This window comes from Olea europaea, chromosome 3 (assembly GCF_002742605.1).
Source record: "Olea europaea var. sylvestris chromosome 3, O_europaea_v1, whole genome shotgun sequence".
In the NCBI taxonomy this organism is placed as follows: Eukaryota; Viridiplantae; Streptophyta; class Magnoliopsida; order Lamiales; family Oleaceae; genus Olea; species Olea europaea.
In genome coordinates this window covers 14,126,676-14,150,631 of record NC_036239.1, presented here as the reverse complement: position 1 = coordinate 14,150,631, position 23,956 = coordinate 14,126,676, and the positions used below count along the sequence as shown (strand labels likewise).

The window sequence follows — 23,956 nt, the reverse complement described above, 5'->3', positions numbered from 1 at the left end:
TGCAGATATCTTAAGAGCCATTTTAAAGAATTCCAACGTTCTTCGCTAGGGTTACTCATTAATCTACTAAGTATGTTAATACTAAAAACAAGATCAAATCTAGTCTATACCATCAAATATATAACAAATTCAATCACATTCTTATAAGGAATTTTTGACATTCTATCGAATTCCTCACTAGTTTTAGGGCAGAAATTAGAAGAAAGTTTAAAATGATTAGCAAGTGACAAAATTATAGGTTTGCAATCAAACATGTTAATTTTTTTTCAAAATTTTATCCACGTAGTCACGTTGATTCAAAAATAACATGTTTTTTCTTTGTTTCTAAAAATCTGCATTCCAAGGATCTTTTTGGCAACCCCAAGATCCTTCATATCAAACTTAGAATTAAGTTTCTATTTAATGTACTCAATTTTAGATTTATCACAACTGGCAAGTAGCATATCATCAACATAAAGTACTAAGTATAGAGAATTTTTACCTCTATTACCTCTATAATAAAGGCATGTATTATAATTGTTTCTTTGAAAAACAAGTTTTAAGACAAAAGTGTCAAATCTTTTATATCGTTGTCTTGGAACTTGTTTTAAATCATATAAAGATTTCTTTACCAGACATACAATATTTTCAAAGTCACCTTTTATAAAACCAATAGCTTGTCTCATATAGATTTTTTCATCTAAATTACCATAAAGGAATGTAGTTTTGACACCTAACTGATCAATTTCCTACTTAAATTAAGCAACAATTGCAAGAATGCATCTAACATGGTGTACTTAACAGCAAGGGAGAAAATTTCATTATAATTTACACTCTCTTTTTCTGTAAAACGTTTTGTTACAAGTCTAGTGTTATATTTTGTTTTTCACTTTTTCTTCTTTTATTTTGTAAATCCATTTACAATCAATCAATTTATGATTCTTTGGCCTTTCAAACTAGTCCTAAGTATTGTTTTTAAGGAGTGAGGACATTTCATCATTCATTGCAACTACCCATAATATGTAGCCTTTTACATTTTCACCATAACCCAATAAAACACATTTGAGTGATCTAGGTTTTAATTTTCCAAAATTTTGATGAGCATATGCAGCACAACCAAATATTTTTAGGTGTGAATAGATAACAAGATTTTTAGACTACACAGATTCAAGAATATCAAAATTTAGAGCACTAGTGGGATTTTTATTAATAAGGTATACAGCAGTTTTTACAGCTTCACCCCAAAATAATTTAGGTAAGCCTAAGCTCAAAAGCATGTATCTTACCTTGTTTAATAAGGTCCTATTCATTCTCTCAACTATGCTATTTTATTGAGGGGTATAGGGGATTGTTTTATGTCTTAATATGCCACATTCTTTACAGAAATTATTAAATTCATAATTACAAAATTCCATACCATTGTTAGTTATCAAAACCTTTATTTTATTGTCAGTTTGGTTTTCAATTTGTGTTTTTCAATCCTTAAAAACAGAAAAAGTTTCATCTTTTAACTTTATAAGAAAAATAAGATTTTCCTTGAGTAATCATCAATGATTAAAAGATAATATTTAAAGCTAGATAGGGTGCACACAAAAGTAGGACCCCACAAATTAGCATGCAAACACTAAATATTTGTTTAGATTTATGAATTCCAGGCTAGAAGATAAGCTTGACTTGTTTTCTTATTACACATTGTTCACAAGAGCCAATATCACCAAGATTTTGATTTTCAAACACTCATTTATTTTGTAAAGCTTTTAGACTTTTCTTGCTAATATGGCCAAGTCTTTCATACCATAATTATGCAAAGGTAAAGTTTCAATTAAAGCAGCTGCAGTCAAGCAAAGTAAAGGTTTTGCTTTAAGAACATAGAGACCATGTCTCTTAAGGGTACTAATGATTAAGTCATTGCCCTTAAAAATTTTTATATGTCCTTGACCCAGTTTAGTGTCATACTCCATATCATTCAACATTCCTAAAGACACCAAATTCCTTTCTAAGTCTAGAGCATTACTACTTCTTTCAAAAATAGGACATTACCATTTTCAAGTAACAGTTTTATGGTCCTGTCCCATACAGGTCATATTATTACTGATTATAACTTGCCCACCAGTTTTTTTTCAAATTCAAGAAAACAATTCTTATTTGGGTACATGTGGAAAGAACACCCTAAGTCAAGGATCTACTCATCTCCTAGCTTCTTTCCAACATTAACAATGACCAACCCATTTTCAACCTTGTTTTTATTGTAGACTAAAGCATCATTCCCATCATCAACTTTCTTTTCTTTTGTTTCATTTTTCTTTTTATAACAGTCTTTAATAAAATGGCCCTACCACAGTAGAAATATTTCTTATCCTTAGCCTTGTTTTTCACTCCATTTGTTTTTACTTTCATTAAAGGTCTTAGAGTAATAATTAGGTTTACTAGAAACCTTTCCTCTTAACAACAGAGTATCGCCATTATGATTCTCTTTAGTTTCATATTTAATTTCTAGTGCTTTATTCCTTAGGGCATTCAAAATCACATCAGTGGTAAGTTTAGCCCTCCCATATTCTGAAGAAACCTTGATGTCTCTATAAATGTCACTAATGGAGTTCAACAAAACTACATCCAGTTGATCTTTTGAAAGTTTTTCATAACAGTTGGCTAAGTCTTCGGTCAATTTAGTGAACCTATTCAAGTTGTCATCCAAATCAATTGAGGGAACCATTTTAAAAGAAAAAGTGTTGCTTTAACAAATAACATTTGTTTGGGATAGTCTTAGTTACATATTGGGTTTTAAGTTTGGTCCAAAGTTCAAAAGCAGTTTTGATTTCACCAATAGTTCTTATCACATTATTAGATAGGTACAAGAAAATATTACTTTAGGTAACCTCTTTAAGTTCATTTTTCTTTGTAGGAACATGTCAGGGGGCCAACTATCATCTAAGGCCTAACATATCTCATTTGCATGAGGATAGCTTCCTTCTTTTGACCCCACATATTAAAATCACATTTTTCATCAAATTGTATAACCTCAAACTTAGTAGAAGCCAATTTAGTACAACACAGAGTACACATGTATCAGTCAAAAGAATACAACACAACAAGTTTTAATCACGTATCAGAGTAACAAAATTTTTTTTTACTAGTTTTAACACAGAAAGGGCATGGAAACCAAATCAATCTGAAGAACACATTATCAAAGATCACAAAATTATGCTTCAGTGATTTCTCCTACAAGATCATCCTAATACAGACTCGTACTAGATTTATTTCAGATTCCCAAGGCCTTTGGACAAAGATTAGTTTCTAGGGGATCTCAGTGTATTGTAAATCAAGGGAAAAATCTAGACATCTTATATTTTGAAAAGCAAATTTTACAAAATTGAAAAGATCTCACCCAGTGAGTTTATAAAAGACTCAATATCCTTCAATTCTGCTAAGTAACATATCCAAATTTATGTGATCCAAGATGTAGGAATCATGAGCGTAAGTCCGAATGAAGACCCGTTGATTATTATGCGATCAAGAGTAAAACAAGTTAAGAGGTTATGGGGATGCTCGTCAAAGCCACTATTAATGACACCATGTTCGGGATGCAAAATTGAGCAAGTTTCATGTTGGGGTTGAAGGCCGAAAAGCTTTGGATCAATGTGATATAGGTGGATGATATGGAAGATATGGAAAATGAGTAGTGTGGATTAAAATGGATATAACTTTTAGCTTGGGTGTCGGATTTTCGCTCATGAGAACAATTCAAAATCCACACGAAATTTCGCACGAGAAGAAGGAAGTCAAAAAATAAATATGCGATCGCATAAGCTGTTACTGAAACAAAACAAAGGCTGACTATTTGTTCTATGCGAATGCATTGATTTATACTATGTGACCGCATAGTACAAATTTCTGGATGCATTATCAATTTTTGGTAACTTATCTAGTTTCCATAAAATTTGATTCTAATTATTATTTTTGGGTATTTGAAGCATAATTTCCATCCAAAACAATATTTTTAGGGTTGGTATAAATACTTTCTCATATTGATTGTAAGAACAACTTTTGACATTATTGAGAATTAATTTGAGAGGCAATTCTTGATTTCCAGTTTTGTTCTTCTTAGAACAATTTTGAACTTATCAAGATGCTTCCTTGTGGTGTTCAAATCCAGGTATGAGTCTTTGGTTGCGTGATCAAGAGGTCTTTCATATTTCTATTATTGTGGGGTTGCTTGGTTTGTCATCTTGGGATTCAAATCCATAAACAGGGGTTAATTCTTGGCTTTTCCAAGGTTCGACAATCTTTTGTGGGTTCATTAGTGATCGTGCTAACCGGGTTCGCATCACAAATATTAGATCCACTGTAAATCGGTCCTTTCTTCCAAGATCCATGTATCTTGTACTCAAATTAGTGCTCTAATACCACTAAAAAGGCCCAAACACAATATTAAACACAAGATATAGTTGTTCTATATCACAGCACAAAGTAAAACTCGCAGAAATTAAATCGAACACAGAGAATTTTTCGGCCAAAACCCTAATGGTTCGGTGACCTAATCTCCTGTTGAGCATCCATTAAAATTGATATAGCTCGGTTGCACTGTAAAGACTTAAAAGTAGTAGCAAAATTGACAAAGTTAAAACAATATTTAGATACAATTTTTAGAGACTTATCTCTATCAAAAACTCAATAGATCTACCAGGAATCACAAAAGAAACCCCAGATCTCTTCTCTGAAAATACAGCACAAGAACCCTCTCGTTCTTTTCTATTTTCACTCAAGAAAATACAAGTATTAATGGTTAGAAAACATTAGAACCAAATCTCAAATGAGATGTTCAAGAGAAAGAATCATATACTAAAACCTTAGCTAGCGAGAGTTAAAACTCTCTAGAACTTTCTCTCATTAAAACCAAGAAAATGAAGAATCACATCTGTCTCACACTGAACTGGCATCCAAGAATAAAACCATACCAATAGATGCATTCAATCTATCGGTCATTACTTAAGACAGATGTCAACATCCAATTGAACATTCCCACTTACAAAAAAGGTGTTTTGATAATACGTTTTTCCTTCTGTAAATTAGGGAAAGAGTTTGATTCTCAACAAAATTCTTTCTTGTCATATTTCAGTTGTAATAGGAAAAACCATGGACTATTGGACAACCTATAAACATGCATGATTATGATCTTACTTCCGTCTTACTCATATTTCCTTTTGGCACATGTATTGAACATCCCAGCATGTGAATGTTACACAAGTTAGGTTTTTGATCGATTCTTGGATTTTTAGATCAAACCAATGATCTGATTTGATTTTTAAAACATTTGTTACTTTTTACCCTTTCTAATTATTTCTAAACATAACGTAATTTAAGGTGCCAAACATGCATAATAGCCTCAATGATTTTCATCAAAGTTTGAAAAGTAAATTGTAGAAATGTACGACGGATAGCAATTTCCTACGAACGGTGGGCATGGATTCATCACTAATTCCCATTGATCAGGAGAAAGACTAATCGCCTAAACCTCTTTTAAGCTTCGGCTAAACACTTTTCTCATTGAAGAGTTGGATGGAATGAAGCTTCTTCTCTCTCTCTCCTAAAAAAAGTCTGCCCACCAACCTTGCTTTCTTTCTCTCTGTTAAGGAAATTGGTAGTGATGTGTACAAATTTTGTACGACCCGATCACTCACGACCTCATGCTCAAAGTCATGATAACTTCAAAAACTCTTCTAGGGCTAGTACATCCTCGAGTTTATGTGATTGGGCTCGAAGTCACTCTCTCTTTAGATTAGAACATCCTAGGGCTCGTGTGAGTGTGCTCAATCTCGGCCTTGAAGCCTTTGGACATATCGTGTCCCTCATTATCCTTTTTTCCTCTCTTTATATCTGGATGTTCCTAATTTTGGTATTCCCCATGATCACTCCCCAATGAGTGAGCTCAAGGTATTCTGACGTACGTGTCTCCATTCGTCGGAGTTAAGGCTCCTTGGGGACAACCTGAGGAGGTTATTTAGTTCTATTAATGAAATAATTGATGTTGGTAATCTAATAGGACTCTATCATCAAAGTTTTTTGCTTATCCGAACACTCTATCTCACAACTTTTATCAAATTACAACTTTTAGGTATGGAAATACTCTCAAACAGTTTACAACGCTTTAATCAAATAAGGATGCTTAATTGACCTATCCTAGGAGTGCATTACTTAATCCTACTACAAGTGTACTATATACCTCTATAAATATAAAGCCTCGGATCATTATTTAGGTATGCTTTTACATTCAATTTATAGCCTTATGCTTATATGTTTCCCTCTCGCTAACTTAAGTATCGGAGGGCGACGAAGTCATATCTTGTTGCTTTGTTTCATGTACCGGAGTTTTTGTCCATGTGCTTCTTTTGTCCTTAAGCTAGGGAATCAACATGTGCAGATTTTTGGCAGCATCAGGTAGAATATACAGAAAGTTAAGGATTGGCTATAGTTGTATCGGTCCAGCTCTTTCTTCTCTCGTCTCAATCAAGAAAAGATAAAATATCGATGTTAGTCTTCTTAACATATCAAGTCTAGAGTGCAAGGTCTCCATCATCTACATGGACTTACTTTTCTTTCAATTTGTAGGAATTTGATAATATATAAACCGAAAGATCGGGGTATGTGAATGTGTATCCAAGTAATAATTGAATAATTAGAAATTTCTCATACGCTTACCGTTAAAAGGATAACAAGAATCTGTAATTATATATTCCAATAGTGAAAAGTCAACGAAGAAAAGTCAATGCAATATGCTGGCTTAGCAGTGTCCCAAGAATTAAAGAACACAGTTGGATAAAAAAAATCTAATTGATGACCACGTCAACGAAGAAAAGTCAATTCAATGTGCTGGCTTAGCAATTTCCTAAGAATTAAAGAACACAATTTGATTTAAAAAAAAAAAAAAATCAATTTTTTTTTAATAATCAAGTGATTCTCCTAATGTTTTTTCTTCACGCGATCAAAGTCATGTTTATTTCTAACTTTTTAAAGCTATATTTAGCTTTAATAATTTACCATTACTGGGAAAAAGAATTTCTTATGCACAACTTTATTAAAGATAGAATGTGAATCGCTATGTTGATTTTTCCCATGATCTCGTCAATTTATCATGTTTGGGCGGACAACAAAGTATTATAAATTAATGTGTATTATGTTTGGCATATATTTATAATTTTTTTTTTTTTGTAAATATTCAATTTCTTTACACACTTGAGAGATCTACAAGTACTATTCATTTATCCACAATTCATGTATGTCTATTTAATATTTAAATCATTTATATACAAGTTTCATACATACTACATAAAGATGAAAAACCAGAGTTTTATTAATAAGTTTAGTGGGAGAAAAAATGAAGTTTTATTAATGAATAGTTTATAACAAGTGACGACGACGATATGGCAGAAATTAATAGATCACTCACTATAAAACTGACTTTTCGACAAGATAATGAAAAATCGAGCTCGCAGAATGTATCCCTATACATAACAGCTGGTAGGGCAATGCAACTTGTCACATATATTAACCCTCTATATCTATATATATATATATATATATATATATATGGGCCATTTCATGGCTGCTATTCGTGCGATTACTATCTTCATGATCAATGCCTTAATATTCCTCGCTCTCTTCAACACACTTCTCATCCCTCTCACCCCTTGACTGTCTTCCCAAAACCGATGTATTCGAGTAAATCATTTTCGTGCAATGCATGTGGATCAATAGGCAATGCCTTCAGTTTCAGTTGTGCACACTGTGAATTTGATCTCCATATTCACTGTGCAAAATTGCCAGCCAAAATACTTCTTGAAAAGCACCCGCATGAACTCAATCTCTTATTCCACTTCCCTTATGAGGATAAAACCGTTGTCTTTGAATGCGATGTTTGTCAAGTTAAGATGAACAGAGATCATTGGTTGTATTATTGCGCTGATTGTGATTTTGCGGCGCATTTAAATTGTGCTACAGGTAAAGTTGCTCGAAAGGAAGAATTGAGTAGTTCATGTAATAAATATTTGAAGTCTGCTACTCGCAAAGTTGAGGACATTCAGGCAGTCGATAAAGCTCAAGAAAGGGTAATGGCAGCTAGGGTTCAAGCTCTGCTGATGGCTCAAGGGAGGAATGCTGCCCTCGATTTGATCTGACTCTGGATCTCGCCGCCAAAAGTATTATTATTATTACTATTGATATGCTTTTAATGTTTCAAAATAAATGCCTCTCACTTCTCAGTGTCGGAAATGAGAGTTTCTATGTGTTTTGTGAACTTTAATTATGTTACTTTCAAGTGTAAAATGGTCCCAATGGGGCTTAGTTTAAATAAGTTTGCCTCTGTTCAATTTTCTACTTATTTATTTCTTTTGTGCAGTAACTTACAGAATTCTCAAACGTAGCAAATTAATCGATGATTGTGTAGTAAGATAATTATGTTTCTGAGTATATAGATTAAATAATATTGTGACTTTGGTGGGATAAATTGTATAGGAGGTCACCCAACTTTTGCTTCAACTATAATTAGGTCATTGAATTTCTATTGGCAACAAGCTAATTAGTTAACTACTAGCAATTAAATCACCCAAATTTTATTTCATCAATGTATTTAACATAAAATGTTTGAGTGATCATTAAAACTAACTTTTACATACTTGTCCATCCACATGAACTCGCTACATCAGCCATTTAGCCCTTGTCTCAAGCCTCCTTTCTTCCCTCAAAATACATTATTGAACAGTAATTTGATCTCATTTCAACTGCACATTTTTCAATAAAATAATATTACGCTCCAATAAAAAAATTTCCTTATTTTTAAATCACATATTCTCTATCATAACAGTCTCAAACAACCCTTTAAGAAACAATTAAAAAAAATAAAGGACAAAGCTATTTGTACATTAAGTATTACACCCCATTTGATAGAAGTACATGGCTGAAAATTTTAACAATAAAGGGTTCGTTTGATTGTAAAGATAAAATTTGGGTAAAAAAAAGAATTCCAAGGAATTCAATTGCCTTGAAATTGTTTTCCAAGAAATTGTAAATTATTGTGTTTGATTGGTATAATTTTCCATGTGAAAACTGTTTTGAAATAAAAGTATAATTTTGTGTTCGTTTGACTTTGTTTTACATGAAAATTATCAATTAAAGGGAATTTTTTTTACAATAATTCTTAAAATTTGTTTCCATTACCCAAAAAAAGAAAAAAAAAAAAAAAACGTCAACTACCTTTCCCACAAAAGCTAGAAAACTACAATCTCCAAGAAATCCAAGAATTTAATTTCCATGGAAAATATAACACTATCAAACAAACAAAAGTTGAAAATTGGCATTCTAATTCCATTTTCCCTAGAAAATTAGTGCCTAACTAACGGTGCCTAAAACTTTGTGTACAGTCTTCGTTACATGCCATTTGAAAGAGTGGCATGGCAGCTGAATTATTTGAAGCAACCTGCCTCCTTTTTTTCCCATTTCAACACCCAATATTCCACACTATATATCAAAACCCCAAAATCTCATCCCTATCCCACACTCCAAATCCGAATATTGTAGAAATTGCTACTTTATTGGAATTCTGGCGTCGTGGTCTAAATAATTTTCTGTTGGAAATTATGTTGGTGGAATGATACCAAATTTACGGGTACCGTATATGCATTTTAGATATCGTATATGCAGCATACTGTATATGCAATATACCGTATATGCAGCATATCGTATATGCACAGATTGTATACCGGATTTGCACAAACTTGATTTTACGCATACAATAAGATTAATACCTGGTTTTCTCATACCGATTTATAATATTAGTTAATTGCAAAATAAACTAAATTATTATAAACCACGATATATTAATCTAATTTAGAACTAAATTATATTAAGTTATGTAAAATACGTTAATTTAATAAATCTAAATGGGAAAGCTGAAAATTAACAGAAATTTCAGAGAACAAAAAAATTAACAACATGTTTATAATTTCATATAAACTTTTAACCTGAGACCTGTGTAAACACAGTGTCCTTAAAACAGATTCGCCCTCTCACCGTACGTACTTGAGTTTTAATCCGAGCGTTTGTTTTTCAGAATACAACGGTATATAGTAGAATCTAAGCACTGCAGATACTACTTTAGCGAACTGATCTAGTATCCGAACAATATTACTACAAGAACAAGACCTTATTGGACAAGGAATGTAGAAAAGAAGAAACTGTGTATGCAGGAATGTAGATGAGATTTTCGAATGTGTTAGATTTGCTGGAGAATGAGCTTTTTTATAAGCATACTACCCATTAACATTGTGACCATTGGGAGTCCATTGGAATTACTTCCCATTAACACTGTGACCATTGGGAGTCCATTGAAATTTTTGCAGTTTAGAAACTCAAAATTCATTGAAGAAAGTCAAAAAAAATTGGCAAAACATGAGCTCTCCAATGGGGCCATTTTTACCTTGTTCAGTCCGACATTTGTGTGCGCAGGTCGTGCCCGCACCCAAGTTCAAGGTTCGAAGGCCATTTCAGTTTATGATTTACACCCCCCTGCGCGTGCATGTGGAGAGAGCTTCTATGCTACACATGATTACACATCTCCAAAGCATAGCCATATATAAAGTGGTTTGAGTTTCCTTGATTTTCCTATGTGGGATAAATGCATTTTTCCCACAAAATCAACTTCCAATGACCAACTTTGAGCTCCAAATTTTCATTCACCCGAGCTTCATTTTTGGCAAATAAATACATGAAATCGATGTTCTCGCGGAGGACAACACATATCAACTTTGATATTCCACATTGGACCAACGAGTCCCATCGAAAATTGTGCCAAAAGTGAGCCGCTCACTCAATTTTTTCCAACAATCCCCCACATGAATGAAAATTGGGAGAGACACGAAACGTGAGATACAAGACTTGGTGATAAAGTTCAGCGGTAGAATTCTGCATAGGATAGGTAGGTGTTACCCTTTGAACCTTCCCTTGTGAAAGCATATTTACTTCACTGGCTGACCAGTAGACGCGATGTCCTTGAACTGTTCTGCCATTTGTGTAAACGATGATATTCCTCACACAGGATTCCTCCTAAAATAATCCAGTTCTCATTATTCGTTTTGGCTATGAACATATGCCTGGTTCTGTGGGAGTTCTTAAGAATTGAGCCCCACACAATTCTCTTAGAAGCGGTCCCACTTCTCTCTCACATAGGTGATTTCTTATTACAAATAACCGCCATTACTTTGCTCGATTTACGACGCATGAGAATCATTACAAGCATATTGCTTAACCTTCATCCTTACGGGTATCACTGTTACATCATAGGAATGGACAGGAGGTAATACCCCCACAGTGATTTTATCATGTCTTTATAGTTAGGTTTTCCCATTGAACCTAGATCTTGGGATCTCCAGTCAATTAGATTGTGTTTTCCTTTGTAATGACTTATTCTTTCAAGGGCTTAAGTCTCATTCCTTTTGATGATTTCATAACTAACTCTCTATTTAACCCTTTGGTTAGCGGATCCGCAAGGTTATCTCTTGACCTTATATAGTCAATAGTGATAAGTCAAGTTGAGAGTAGTTGTCTTATGGTATTGTGTCTACGATGTATATGTCTAGACTTGCCATTATTTATGTTACTCTGTGCCCTTCCTATTGCCGATTAACTGTCACAATATATGCAAATTGCTAGCACAAGTTTTGATCATCTTGAAATATCCTCTAAGAAGTTACGCAATCATTCAGCCTCTTCACCACATTTATCTAAAACTGTAAACTCAGATTCCATCGTAGATCTGGCTATAACCGTTTGCTTAGAGGATTTCCACGATATGACAGCACCACCCAATGTGAACACATATCCACTTGTGGATTTTGAGTCTTTTATATTAGATATCCAATTAGCATCATTGTATCCTTCAATGATTGCTGGATATCTAGTATAATGTAGTCCATAGTCACGAGTCTATCTTAAGTACCTTAGTACTCTTACAATTCATTTTCAGTGATCAGCTCCTGGATTACTCGTGTATCTACTCAGTTTACCGACTGTGTAGGCTATGTCTGGTCTAGTACAACTCATTAAGTACATTAGACTTTCGATAACTCTCAAGTATTCTACTTAAGAGATACTTTCTCCTCTGTTTTTAGACAGATGTTGACTCGTATCTATTGGTGTTCTAGTCAAGCCAGTATTATCCTTATGAAATTTTCCTAAAATTTTGTCCACATAATGTGACTGACTTAGAACAACCCCATTTGATGTTCTTGAGATTTTCACTTCAAGTATAACATCAGCTAAACTCATATTTTTCATGTCAAATCTCGGGTTTAACATATTTTTAGTGGATTCAATCATCTTATTGTCACTACCAACAATAAGTATGTCGTCAACGTAAAGACATAAGATGACATATCCATCTTTAGTGTCTTTGACGTAAACACATTTGTCACATTCATTGATTTTAAATCCACTCTCAATCATGACATTGTCAAATTTTTCATGCCATTGTTTTGGTACTTGTTTCAAACCATATAGTGACTTCACCAGTTTACAAACTTTCTTTTCCTGTCCTGGTGATGAAAATCCCTTAGGTTGTTTCATGTAAACTTCTTCTAAATCTCCATTTAGAAAGGCAATTTTAACATCCATTTGATGTACTTCAAGATTTCGCAAAGCGGCAATCGCAAGTATCATCCTAATAGATGTTATTCTCGTCACTGGAGAGTACGTATCAAAGTAATCAAGGCCTTCCCTTTGTTTATAGCCTTTAATTACTAATCTGGCCTTATACTTCTCGATAGTTCCATCTACTTTCATTTTCCTTTTGAAAATCCATTTGTAGCCAAGTGGTTTGCTTCCTGGAGGAAAATCCACTAGCTCCCATGTATGATTTTGCAGTATGGAATCTATTTCACTTTCAATTGCTTTTTTCCATTGAGGTCTTTCCGAGGAATTCACTGCTTCTTGATAACTTTAAGGTTCACTTTCTAGCATATAGGTCAGAAAATCAGAACCATAATATTTTTCTGTCCTTTCCCGTTTGCTGCATCTAACCTTGGTCTCTTCTTCTAATTCTTCGTTCTAACTATTTTCAGTCATTGTCTCATATGTTCGTTTAGAGGAGCTTGCTTCCTTTTTGGATCTGTATGGAAATACTTCTTCAAAGAATGTAGCATTCTTTGATTCGATTATCCTGTTTTTGTGTATGGCTGGAATTTTTGAATCATACACAAGAAAGTGATACGTACTACTATTATGTGCATAGCCAATGAAGACACAGGCTATAGTTTTTGGGCCTATCCTTACCTTCTTTGGTGATGGAACAACCACTTTAACAAGACACCCCCATACTCGCAAGTGTTTATGGGTAGACATTCTTTCTTTCCATAACTTATAAGGGGTCTTTTCCGATTTCTTTCGGGGCACCTTATTTAAAAGGTAATTTGCTGATAACATAGCTTCTCCCCACATGTTCTGAGGTAACCCAGAACTTGCGAGCATTGCATTCATTGTCTCTTTTAAGGTACGATTTTTCCATTCAGCAACACCATTTTGTTGCGGTGAATAAGGGGCGATGGTTTCATGTATGATTCCGTGTTGTGCACAGAATTCAGCAAATGGTGCTTCATACTCACCATCTCGATCACTTCGCATCACCTTAATTTCCTTATTAAGTTGATTCTCAACTTCATTCTTATAGAGAATAAATTTCTCTATAGCTTCATCCTTGCTTTTAAGCAGATATACATAGCAGTATTTTGTGCTATCATTGACAAAAGTAATAAAATACTTGTTGCTACCTCTTGTTTATACAAGTTTTAGATCTCACACGTGGTTCTGTGTTCTGTTCAATTAATTTAAACGATGACCTTATCAATTTTGTTTCAACACAAGTTTCACACTTATGTTTGGAATTGTTATTGAACTTAGGTATGCAGTTAGAGTTAACTAGTCTTCGTAAAGTATCATAGTTAACGTGTCCTAGTCTACCATGCCACAAATTGGAAGACTCAAGCAAATAAGCAGAAGAACTTGCTTTATTCATTTTTGGTTTCACAACCATTACATTGAGTTTAAACATATCGTCAGAAATATAACCTTTTCTGACAAACATTCCACTTTTTGAAAGAATGACTTTGTCTGACTCAAAAACAATGCGGAAACCATGCTTATTCAATAGCGACGCGGACACTAAATTCTTGCAAATTTCCAGCACATAAAGCACATTGTTGAGAGTCAGTTCGTTTCCCGAGGTCATCTTCAGAACCACTTTTCCTTGACCCTTGATTTCAGAAGTTGCTGAATTTCCCATGAACAACTTCTCCCCGTTCTCAACAGCTTCGAACGTATCAAACATCTCTTTATCAGAGCACACATACCTTGTAGTACCGGTGTCAATCCACCACTCTTTAGAGTTTGAACCCATCATGTTTACTTCAGAAATGACTGCTGCGAGATTCAGCTCCGACACATCTTGTGCCATGTAGTCAACCACGTTCGTTTCTTTCTTGTTCTTCGGTAATCTACACTCCGAAGACTTGTGACTCACTTTGTCACAATTGAAGCATTTCCTTTGGAATTTCTTCTTGACAATTCCACCTTTTAGTTCTTGCTTGGTTCTTTTGCCACCGGATGGCCCATACTTGTTTTTGTAGTTTTTACTACTTTGACCAAGCTCCACAACATTGGCTTTGGCCACACCAGGATTGAACCACTTCTTCTCGGAACTCTTGTTGTCTTCTTCGATTCAAAGTCTAACAACGAGTTCTTTGACTTTCATTTCCTTTCGTTTGTTTTTCAAATAGTCTTGAAATCTTTCCACGCGGGGTGCAATTTTTCTATAATTGCAGCCACCTGAAAAGTTTCACTCAACATCATTCCTACGGCATGAATTTCGTGAATGATCACTTGGAGTTCTTGCACTTGACTGATAACAGTTTTGGAGTCCACCATCTTATAGTCTAGGAATTTGCCGACTATAAACTTTTTAGCCCCGGCATCTTCAGTTTTGTATTTCTGGTCCAAGGACTCGCACAATTTTTTAGCAGTTTTCATGGTGCTATACATATTGTACAGCGCATCTACTAGGCTGTTCATGATATAATTTTGGCATAGAAAGTTCGAATGCTTCCAAGCATCAAGTGCGCTCAATGCTTGCACATCTCTCTCGCTCTCATTAAGTTTTGGAGCAGTTTCAGTCAAGAATCTCGCAAGATTCAAGGTGGTCAAGAAAAAAAGCATTTTCTGCTGCCACATTTTGAAATTCGAACCATTAAATTTCTCCGATTTTTCTCTATGATTAACTGGAACAATTACAGTTTGGCCAATTTGGCTCACAACATGACTTGGCATTCTAGTCATAGTTTGAGCCACAACGGAGCTTGGCCCTTGAGCCACTTTACAACCCACAGCCTGATTTTCAGCAAGAGCAGTTTGGATCACATCCATGTTGGTTGGTTCGGTAGCCATTTTTGAAAATGAAACAAATATTAGTTTCTAATAAACAACTTGTTTATCTCAATAAAATAAAATAAACAATTTATTTACTACCAATGTGTATAAAATCTGTTTTAAGTTTGTTGAGAATTATGTTAGTGGAATGATACCGAATTTACGGGTATCGTATATGCAATTTTAGATACTGTATATGTAGCATACCGTATATGCAATATACCATATATGAAGCATACCATATATGCACAGATTGTATACCAAATTTGCACAAACTTGATTTTACGCATACAATAAGATTAAATACCGAGTTTTCTCATACCGATTTATAATATTAGTTAATTACACAATAAACTAAATTATTATGAACCACAATATATTAATCTAATTTAGAACTAAATTATATTAACCACAATATATTAATCTAATTTAGAACTAAATTATATTAAGTTATGTAAAACACGTTAATTTAATAAATCTAAACGGGAAAGCTGAAAATTAACAGAAATTTTAGAGAACAAAAAAAGTAACGACATGTTTATAACTTCATATAAACTTTTAACCCGAGGCCTGTGTAAACACAGTGTCCTTAAAACAGATTCGCCCTCTCACCGTACGTGCTTGAGTTTTAATCCGAGCGTCTGTTTCCCAGGATACAACGGTATATAGTAGAATTTGAGCCCCGCAAATACTACTCTGGCGAACTGATCTAATATTCGAACAATATCACCACAAGAACAAGACCTTACTGGACAAGGAATGCAGAAAAGAAGAAATTGTGTATGTAGGAATGTAGGCGAGATTTTTTAGTGTGTTAGATTGCTGGAGAATGAGCCTTTTTATAGGCATACTTCCCATTAACACTGTGATCATTGGGAGTCCATTGGAGTTACTTCCCATTAATAGTGTGACCATTGGGAGTCCATTGTAGTTTTTGCAAAAGTCATTGGAGAAGCAAAAAAAAAATTGGCAAAACGTGGGCTCTCCGATGGGGCCATTTTTGTCTTGTTCGGTCCGACATTCGTGTGCGCAAGTCGCGTCCGCACCCAAGTTCAAGGTCCGAAGGCCATTTCGATTCGTGATTTACACCCCCCTGCGTGCGCACGTGGAGAGAACCTCTATGCTAAACATGATTACACATCTCCAAAGCATAGTCATATATAAAGTGGTTTGAGTTTCCTTGGTTTTTCAATATGGGATAAATGTATTTTTCCCATAAAACCAACTTCCAATGACCAACTTTGAGCTCCAATTTCTCATTCACCCGAGCTTCATTTTTGGCAAATAAATACATGAAATCGATGTTCTCGTAGAGGAGAACACATATCAACTTTGATATTCCATATTTGACCAACGGGTCCCATCGAAAATTGTGCCAAAAGTGAGCCGCTCACTCAATTTTTTCCAACATTTTCGGCATCGACATCAATCCTCTGTCTCCAGACCCCGTCGTTCATCCCTAGAGGCACCTGACATTCATCCCAGAACTGAACCTGAGTAAGGCGAGGCATTCATTAGGTTGAAAAAATGTCGGACAAAGGTATGTTGTCTTTATTGAACATTTTAGTACCATAAATGTATAGGTTTTCTCCGTAAATTTTTGTATTTATTTAAAATAATGCTGGCCAAGTAAATTTATTTTAGTACAAATTGAAGAGTATTTGAAGTTATTATAAACTGTATTAGCAAGTTAAACATGAAAAAACTTAGTTCGAGATGTTGGCATGCTGTGACATACACTTACCTTCAATTTTCGAGTTGAATTAATTAAAAATGTATCAAATACGAAGGTAGTAAAAATGATGGCCTGATGTACTGTTAGCGGTGAAATTGAGAATTAAATTTCGAGATGTAGTTATGAATACGAACGTTGCCTACGGCTGTTGATGTGTACAATTAGCCTGAAACTCGTATTATCGAACACGATGATTTAAATGGTTTGTTTACTAGTGATTCATTATTTTTTCACCTTTTTGAAATGTGTTTGGCGAATATCATCTTGGCATGTCATTTTTTTTTTTTTTGGTTGGTTGCAAATAATTGTGGAAGATATGAGTGACGAAAATTTGATACAATCTGATAACGACAACATGATGGACAATTTGAACACAGAGGATGATGAATTTCAGTAGTGGAGAGGACAATTGTGCTCGAAGTGGGTATGACATCCATGATAGAAAAAGAAATGTTTGATTTATATAAAAGATATGCTTACGACGTCGGGTTTCCCATTTGAAAAAGGATGACAATGGGATTGTAAGATATATAACATTAATATGTAGTTGTGAAGGCCGAAGTACCACTAATATAAGCGGTTCTTTGAAATTGCTACCCACCGTTCAGATAGGATATAAGGCAAGGCTGACTGCATCTTCAAATATATGCGGAAGAAGGCAAATTAACATAGTCTACCTCGAACACAATCCAAAAAAAGTATGTCAAAGTCCAGGCTATATCGATGTAATCAAGAACTGGGTGCACATATTAAACGACGAGTTGATGTCAACGATGTGGCTTGAATTCTCCTACACAAAAGTTATAATTCTACAGTAGTTGGGGCAGGTGGTCATGAGAACATGACTTGCTTAAAGAATGATTGTCAAAATCATATTTAATAAGTGAGATGGTTAAAATTTGGAGGGGGAGATGCGACAGCAATACAATCATACTTTTGGAACATACAAACAAGGTGTAGGGGATTTTACTTTGGTATAGATTTGGACAAAGAATCCTGGCTATAGAATGTTTTTTTAGGTTAATTTCCCAAATAGCCACTAAGGGAGCGGTTGGTTTGCATTTTTGTTTTCTGTTTTCAAGAATGAAAACAGAAAACTCTTTTTGCTTTGAGGGACCATCTTTGAATTATAGAAAACGTGTTTGGTTTGCCATTTTGAAAAACAGTTTCTCAGAATAGAAAACTAGAAAATACGTTTGGTTTAAAATTTTTAGAAATTGCTTTATAGCATTTTTTCAATTAATTTGATTAGTAAAACATAATAATTTTAAGCTGATACATTAACGGATAATATATATTTTAAACTTAGTGAATTTATTATTTTTTCTTGCTACAAAAATAAAATAATAAATTTTTAGAAAATTTTTTATGACATTTATTCAACTAATCTGATTATTTAGTAAAATATAATAATTTTAAGTTAATACATTACCAAATAATATACATATTTTAAACTTCGTGAATTTTCTATTTTTTCTTGCTAAAAAAATAAAATAATAAATAATAAATGTTAAGAAATTATTTTATGACATTTATTCAATTAATTTGATTATTTAGTAAAACATAATAATTTTAAGTTAATATATTACCAGATAATATATATTTTAAACATGGTGAATTTACTATTTTAAAAGTACTGCTGAATATCCCTAAAAAGAAATAAAAAAATAAATTCGAAAACGACATGTTTTGAGCGTTTTATGTGTTTGGGTTTTTTAATTGAAAACACCCAAAAAAAATATAAAATAAAAAAAAATCTTTTTGTGTTTTCAGTTATAAATTTTTCCTTGTTTTCAGAAATCAATTTTCAAAAACGAGCGATTAAATGCGTTTTGAGCGTTTTTGAAAATTAAAAATAGAAAACAGCAGATGGAACACCCCCTAAACATTGCAAAACAAGTCTCAAAAGGTCACTGAATTTCAAAACTTCCCTAAATAGTCGCTGAACTTTGTAAAAAGTTTGTAGGAGGTCACTAAACTTCAAAACTTTCTTAAATAGTCAGTGGAATTTGCAAAAAAATCCTAGGAGATCACTCAACTTTGCAAATTGAGACCCCATACATCACTGATTTAGTGACCTTATAGGGACTTTTTACAAAATTTAGTGACCTCCTTGAAACTTTTTGACAAGTTCAATGACTCTTTAGGAATATTTTGAAATTCAGTGACCTCCTGAAAATTTTTTGCAAAGTTCAATGACTATTTAAGGGAGTTTTAAAGTTCAGTGACCTCTTAGGAACTTTTGGCAAAGTTCAGTGACTATTTGGGAAATTAATTCGAATGGGTTTTTTGGGCAGATAATAGGAGTAGAGAAGCATAGAAGGAGTTCAATGATGTTTTTTGGGTGCTCGTTTTGTTGGAGTGAATCATCATGGATTATCAACATTTTTTGGTTGTGGTTTGTTGTCGAATGAAAAAACAAACACATTTGTCTGGCTTTTTAGGACGTAGCTGCTGCGTATGTATGGCCAAGCACACGAGATAATTATCGACCAGGATAAGGTCATGCAAAAATGCAATTGAGATCGTGCTTCCAAATACAAAACATAGATAGTACTTGTGGCACATTACGAAAAGGTCACTTGAGAAGTTTGGATACCACATTGACAAGCGTTTTATATTCTTTGCAATCCATCTATTGGTTTATGATTCTCAAAATGTTGAATAATTTGAAGAAGGTTGGGGAGGAATGATCGAAATGTACAACTTGCAAGAAAATAATTGGTTGATCAGGTTGTATGAGAATAGATTCCGTTGGGTTCCTTGCTATTTGAAAACAATTTTCTAGACAGAAATGTTAATAACCCAACGGAGTGAGAATATGAATGTGTTTCAATGATATGTGTCGTTGAAGTAATTTGTGGAACAGTATGAGCAAACACTGTGAAATAAGGTAGAAAAAGAGTTTCAAGCCGATTTCAAATTGTATTCTCAAATGGAGCAGCAATTTCAAGCTGTTTATACAATTTTCAAATTCAGGGAAGTTCAAGATGAGTTCATTGGAAGGTTTATTGCGATCCCATTTCGGCGTCAAAGGGGTGTTCAGGGACTATTCATGATATGCGTGAGGATGTAATGTATCACGAACGAAGGAAGAGAAAAACATATACAATCACATTTTGGAGAGAAATGTGACATTATTTGCAGTTGTCATTTATTCGAGTTTCAAGGAATATTGCAGACATACAATATCAGTTTTGATCCGTAAAAATGTTACATTTGTGCCAGACAGGTACATCATGCGAAGTTGGAGGAGAGATGTGCGTAGATCCCACACGGAGATCATAGTAAACTACAATGGATTGTTAGCACTCCTTTACAGTTGAATTATGACAAAATGTGTCAATCTTTTGTTACGCTTGCAGATATGTAGCAGACGTTGATGATGAAACAATTGGAATAATGGAATGGGTCGAAAATAAGAAGCAAACGTCAATGATAATAAGAACGATTATAAATATGAGGAGCTGCGGGGTTATATTTCATTCCATCACATTAAAATGGCAACATGTTTAAAAGAAAGACAGCTGTTCGAATGGATGATATAAAGCCTTTTGGATTACAATATTGAATCAAATCTTCCGTAGAAAATAAAATTATAAATGAAAAACGTAAAATGGAAAATCAGAGTTGAATTTAATATCAACGTTCTCAGCCGCAATCTTTATCTCTACAAGTCCTAGTCCAAGGACATCTCCCAAGCATACTATGTTTCCCATGGTTCTCCTTCCATTATCTTTTCTCATAATTGCTTTAAATCCACCATAATCTATTTGTCCTTCCTGCAATTTTGTTTACAAGAAAAAAAGTGTGACGGATCTATTTATAGATAAAATGAGTAATATAAGTATGCATTTTATAGCTACACACCTTATTTTTACATTAACAAGAAATACCTATTAGCCGTGTCCAATTATATTCATCCAATATCATAAGTTTATTCCGTCTTGGTTCGCCAAATGATGGTAGTAGTAGGGCAGCCGATTTAATACTGTGGAATATGTAGTATGTAAACTATCATATGCACGAACATATAGTAGGTACTTTTTGAGGAAAAATTTCCTCGGGCATTGAATATAACATTTTTTGAACACGGAGAGATTATATTTGGTTAAGGTATGGGTTATGTAAGTGTACGACTTCCCTCGTGAACCTGCACGAAATGTATACACGAACAAAACATTTATTCACAATTTGCACGACTACTGTAAATATACTGACCAATGAAAATTGTGTGGAAATGGGATGTTGTGGTTGTTGAGCTCCCTTAACGATGTGTGACACATCCCCGAGATTACTTCGGCCTACCTGTGATTTCTTTCCTTTAGTTGAAGTGGACTTTCCCCACATGATAATATAAACGATATGAGATCTATCTTAATTTCTCACATTTTCAATCGACATAAACATATTAAGACATACCTTTCCTTTGAATTCGATTCCAATGGGCTCTGCTTTTGAAGTTTTTTTGGTACACCCTTTTTCTCTTACACTGCGGATCACATAAAGACTCAAGCTGGGCCCTTTCCTTTTTTATCTCCTTCAACACTTGCTTTAGTCTTTCGGACTGTCACGTTCACGAAAATATTCAACTCTTGTTCGTCCTTTGACTGAAGTAGAGATTCGAACATGCTACAAACATCATGAACGTTGCTTGACTCTTCGCTGCATTCACCTTTCTTAACCCAATTCCAAAAGCCACATTTGCCACCGCAACATTCGAACGACTTACCCCTCTCAACCTCGAAACACTTCACGAAGGCATGTTGACACCATGGGAATAGATTACCTTTGTTATTATTATGTAGATCTTTTATTTAGAGGAATTAATTCATTTAAATGGTATCAGTATAGCCATCAACAAACCAACGTCTAAATGTCTTCCTCCAATTCTTCAACCCAATCTCCCTCTGTTTTTATTGAATTCAATTGTATATGTACAGCAGTATATATATAAAGAAATCTTACAACCAATCTTTATAGCTATACAATATTAACATAATGGCTGGAGCGAATCTTCCTCATTTGTTACGTTCCTGATTTATTGAGATTGCATCAAATCTGCTGTTGTGATTAAGCTCTTGATCTACTGGTGTTTCATCAAATTTGCTGCTATGATTAGGCTCCTGATTTGCTGCTATAATTTCACCAAATCTGTTGCTGTAATGTAAAGGAATTAATTCATCTGTTTTTTTTTTTTATTGAATTCAATTGTATATGTACAGCAGTATATATATAAAGAAATTTTACAACCAATCTTTACAGCTATACAATTTTAACATAATGGCAGGATCGAATCTTCCTCATTTGTTACGTTCCTGATTTGTTGAGATTGCATCAAATCTGCTGCTGTGATTAAGCTCTTGATCTGCTGGTGTTTCATCAAATTTGCTGCTGTGATTAGGCTCCTGATTTGCTGCTATAATTTCACCAAATCTATTGCTGTAATTTCGGTTCTGATCTTCAGCCTTGAATTCAGTTTTGCTGACTTCATTCTCTACACGCCCCCTCAATCTGGAGGGGCGTGTAGAGAATGAAGTCAGCAAAACTGAATTCAAGGCTGAAGATCAGAACCGAAATTACAGCAGCAGATTTGGTGAAATTATAGCAGCAAATCAGGAGCCTAATCACAGCAGCAAATTTGATGAAACACCAGCAGATCAAGAGCTTAATCACAGCAGCAGATTTGATGCAATCTCAACAAATCAGAAACGTAACAAATGATGAAGATTCGATCCTGCCATTATGTTAAAATTGTATAGCTGTAAAGATTGGTTGTAATATTTTTTTGTATATATACTGCTGTACATATACAATTGAATTCAATAAAAATAGAGGAATTAATTCCTTTACAGTGAAAAGAGCAACAGCCTCCAAATCTCAAAGACAAATAACAATTTCGAGAAGAGAAGAAGAGAGTGATATTTAGGTAAAAACATGATAGGGAAATCTGCAGTTCTCTAGGAACATCAAGGAGCTACCTATCTCGAATAACTTCATTCGCCCAGTAATCGACAAATACAATAGAAAAGGAAACCCCATGTACCACTTGTCTAATTTGTGTATGACACAACATGAAGTTGAAATAAGCAAGCCCCACACTAAAAAGCCAGGGATTCCACTTAAATCTGGACGAATCGGCCAAAATATGTACTGTAGATTACCATTATTATTTATTAAGAGCTGGTCAATTGAAATAAGATTTCCTAAGAGCATTTGCTAGAAACAGGTTGGGACAAGCTCTAGCTGCACGATTAAATGATATGCGGCAGGAGGAAGGAGAACATCTAAAAAGCTGCTTCTCATGTTTAGTGTCAAATTGACAGCTTGCTAAATTATATCGAATGAGAAGGCTAGAGATGCCTTATGGAATGGTTTGCTAATGGAAACTCCCTTCTGGGGTGATGTCCATAACCAAAATCCTACTTCTTCTACTAGTTGGTAAATCTAATCCAAAATGAAATTCAGACAGAAAACACTATCACCAACCAAAAGTAGATAGAGCAAGTGCGAACTAAGAAAATTAAAGGTAAGACATACACTTTAAAATTACCAAAGCAATGATATTCATATTTCTTGGAATCCAGGTACAAGGTGGTTCACTCGATATCATCAACCCCACATCTGCTGCGACCAATGCCTCTTCCACAGATTAGAAAGCAAAATTCTTGCAAGATACATCACAATACGGATCACAATACCGATGAATTTTATGAAGTATTAAGAATGATCAAGTTGCAAAATCAATTAAGGCCTTGCAAGGAATGACTGGAGGGAGAA

General features: G+C 34.2%; 1 protein-coding gene across 1 annotated transcript; it reads left to right on the top strand.

Moving 5' to 3' along the window:
• Positions 1–7,564: 7,564 nt before the first annotated feature.
• On the top strand, positions 7,565–8,357 carry LOC111391624. Its single transcript, XM_023016877.1, has one exon. The coding sequence runs from the start codon at positions 7,686–7,688 to the stop codon at positions 8,148–8,150; it is 465 nt and encodes a 154-aa protein (XP_022872645.1). The 5' UTR covers positions 7,565–7,685; the 3' UTR covers positions 8,151–8,357.
• The last annotated feature ends 15,599 nt before the right edge of the window (positions 8,358–23,956 follow it).

Bases quoted from the DNA above. Each gene is read 5' to 3' on its own strand.
- LOC111391624 (XM_023016877.1), top strand. From the start codon at position 7,686: ATGTATTCGAGTAAATCATTTTCGTGCAATGCATGTGGATCAATAGGC.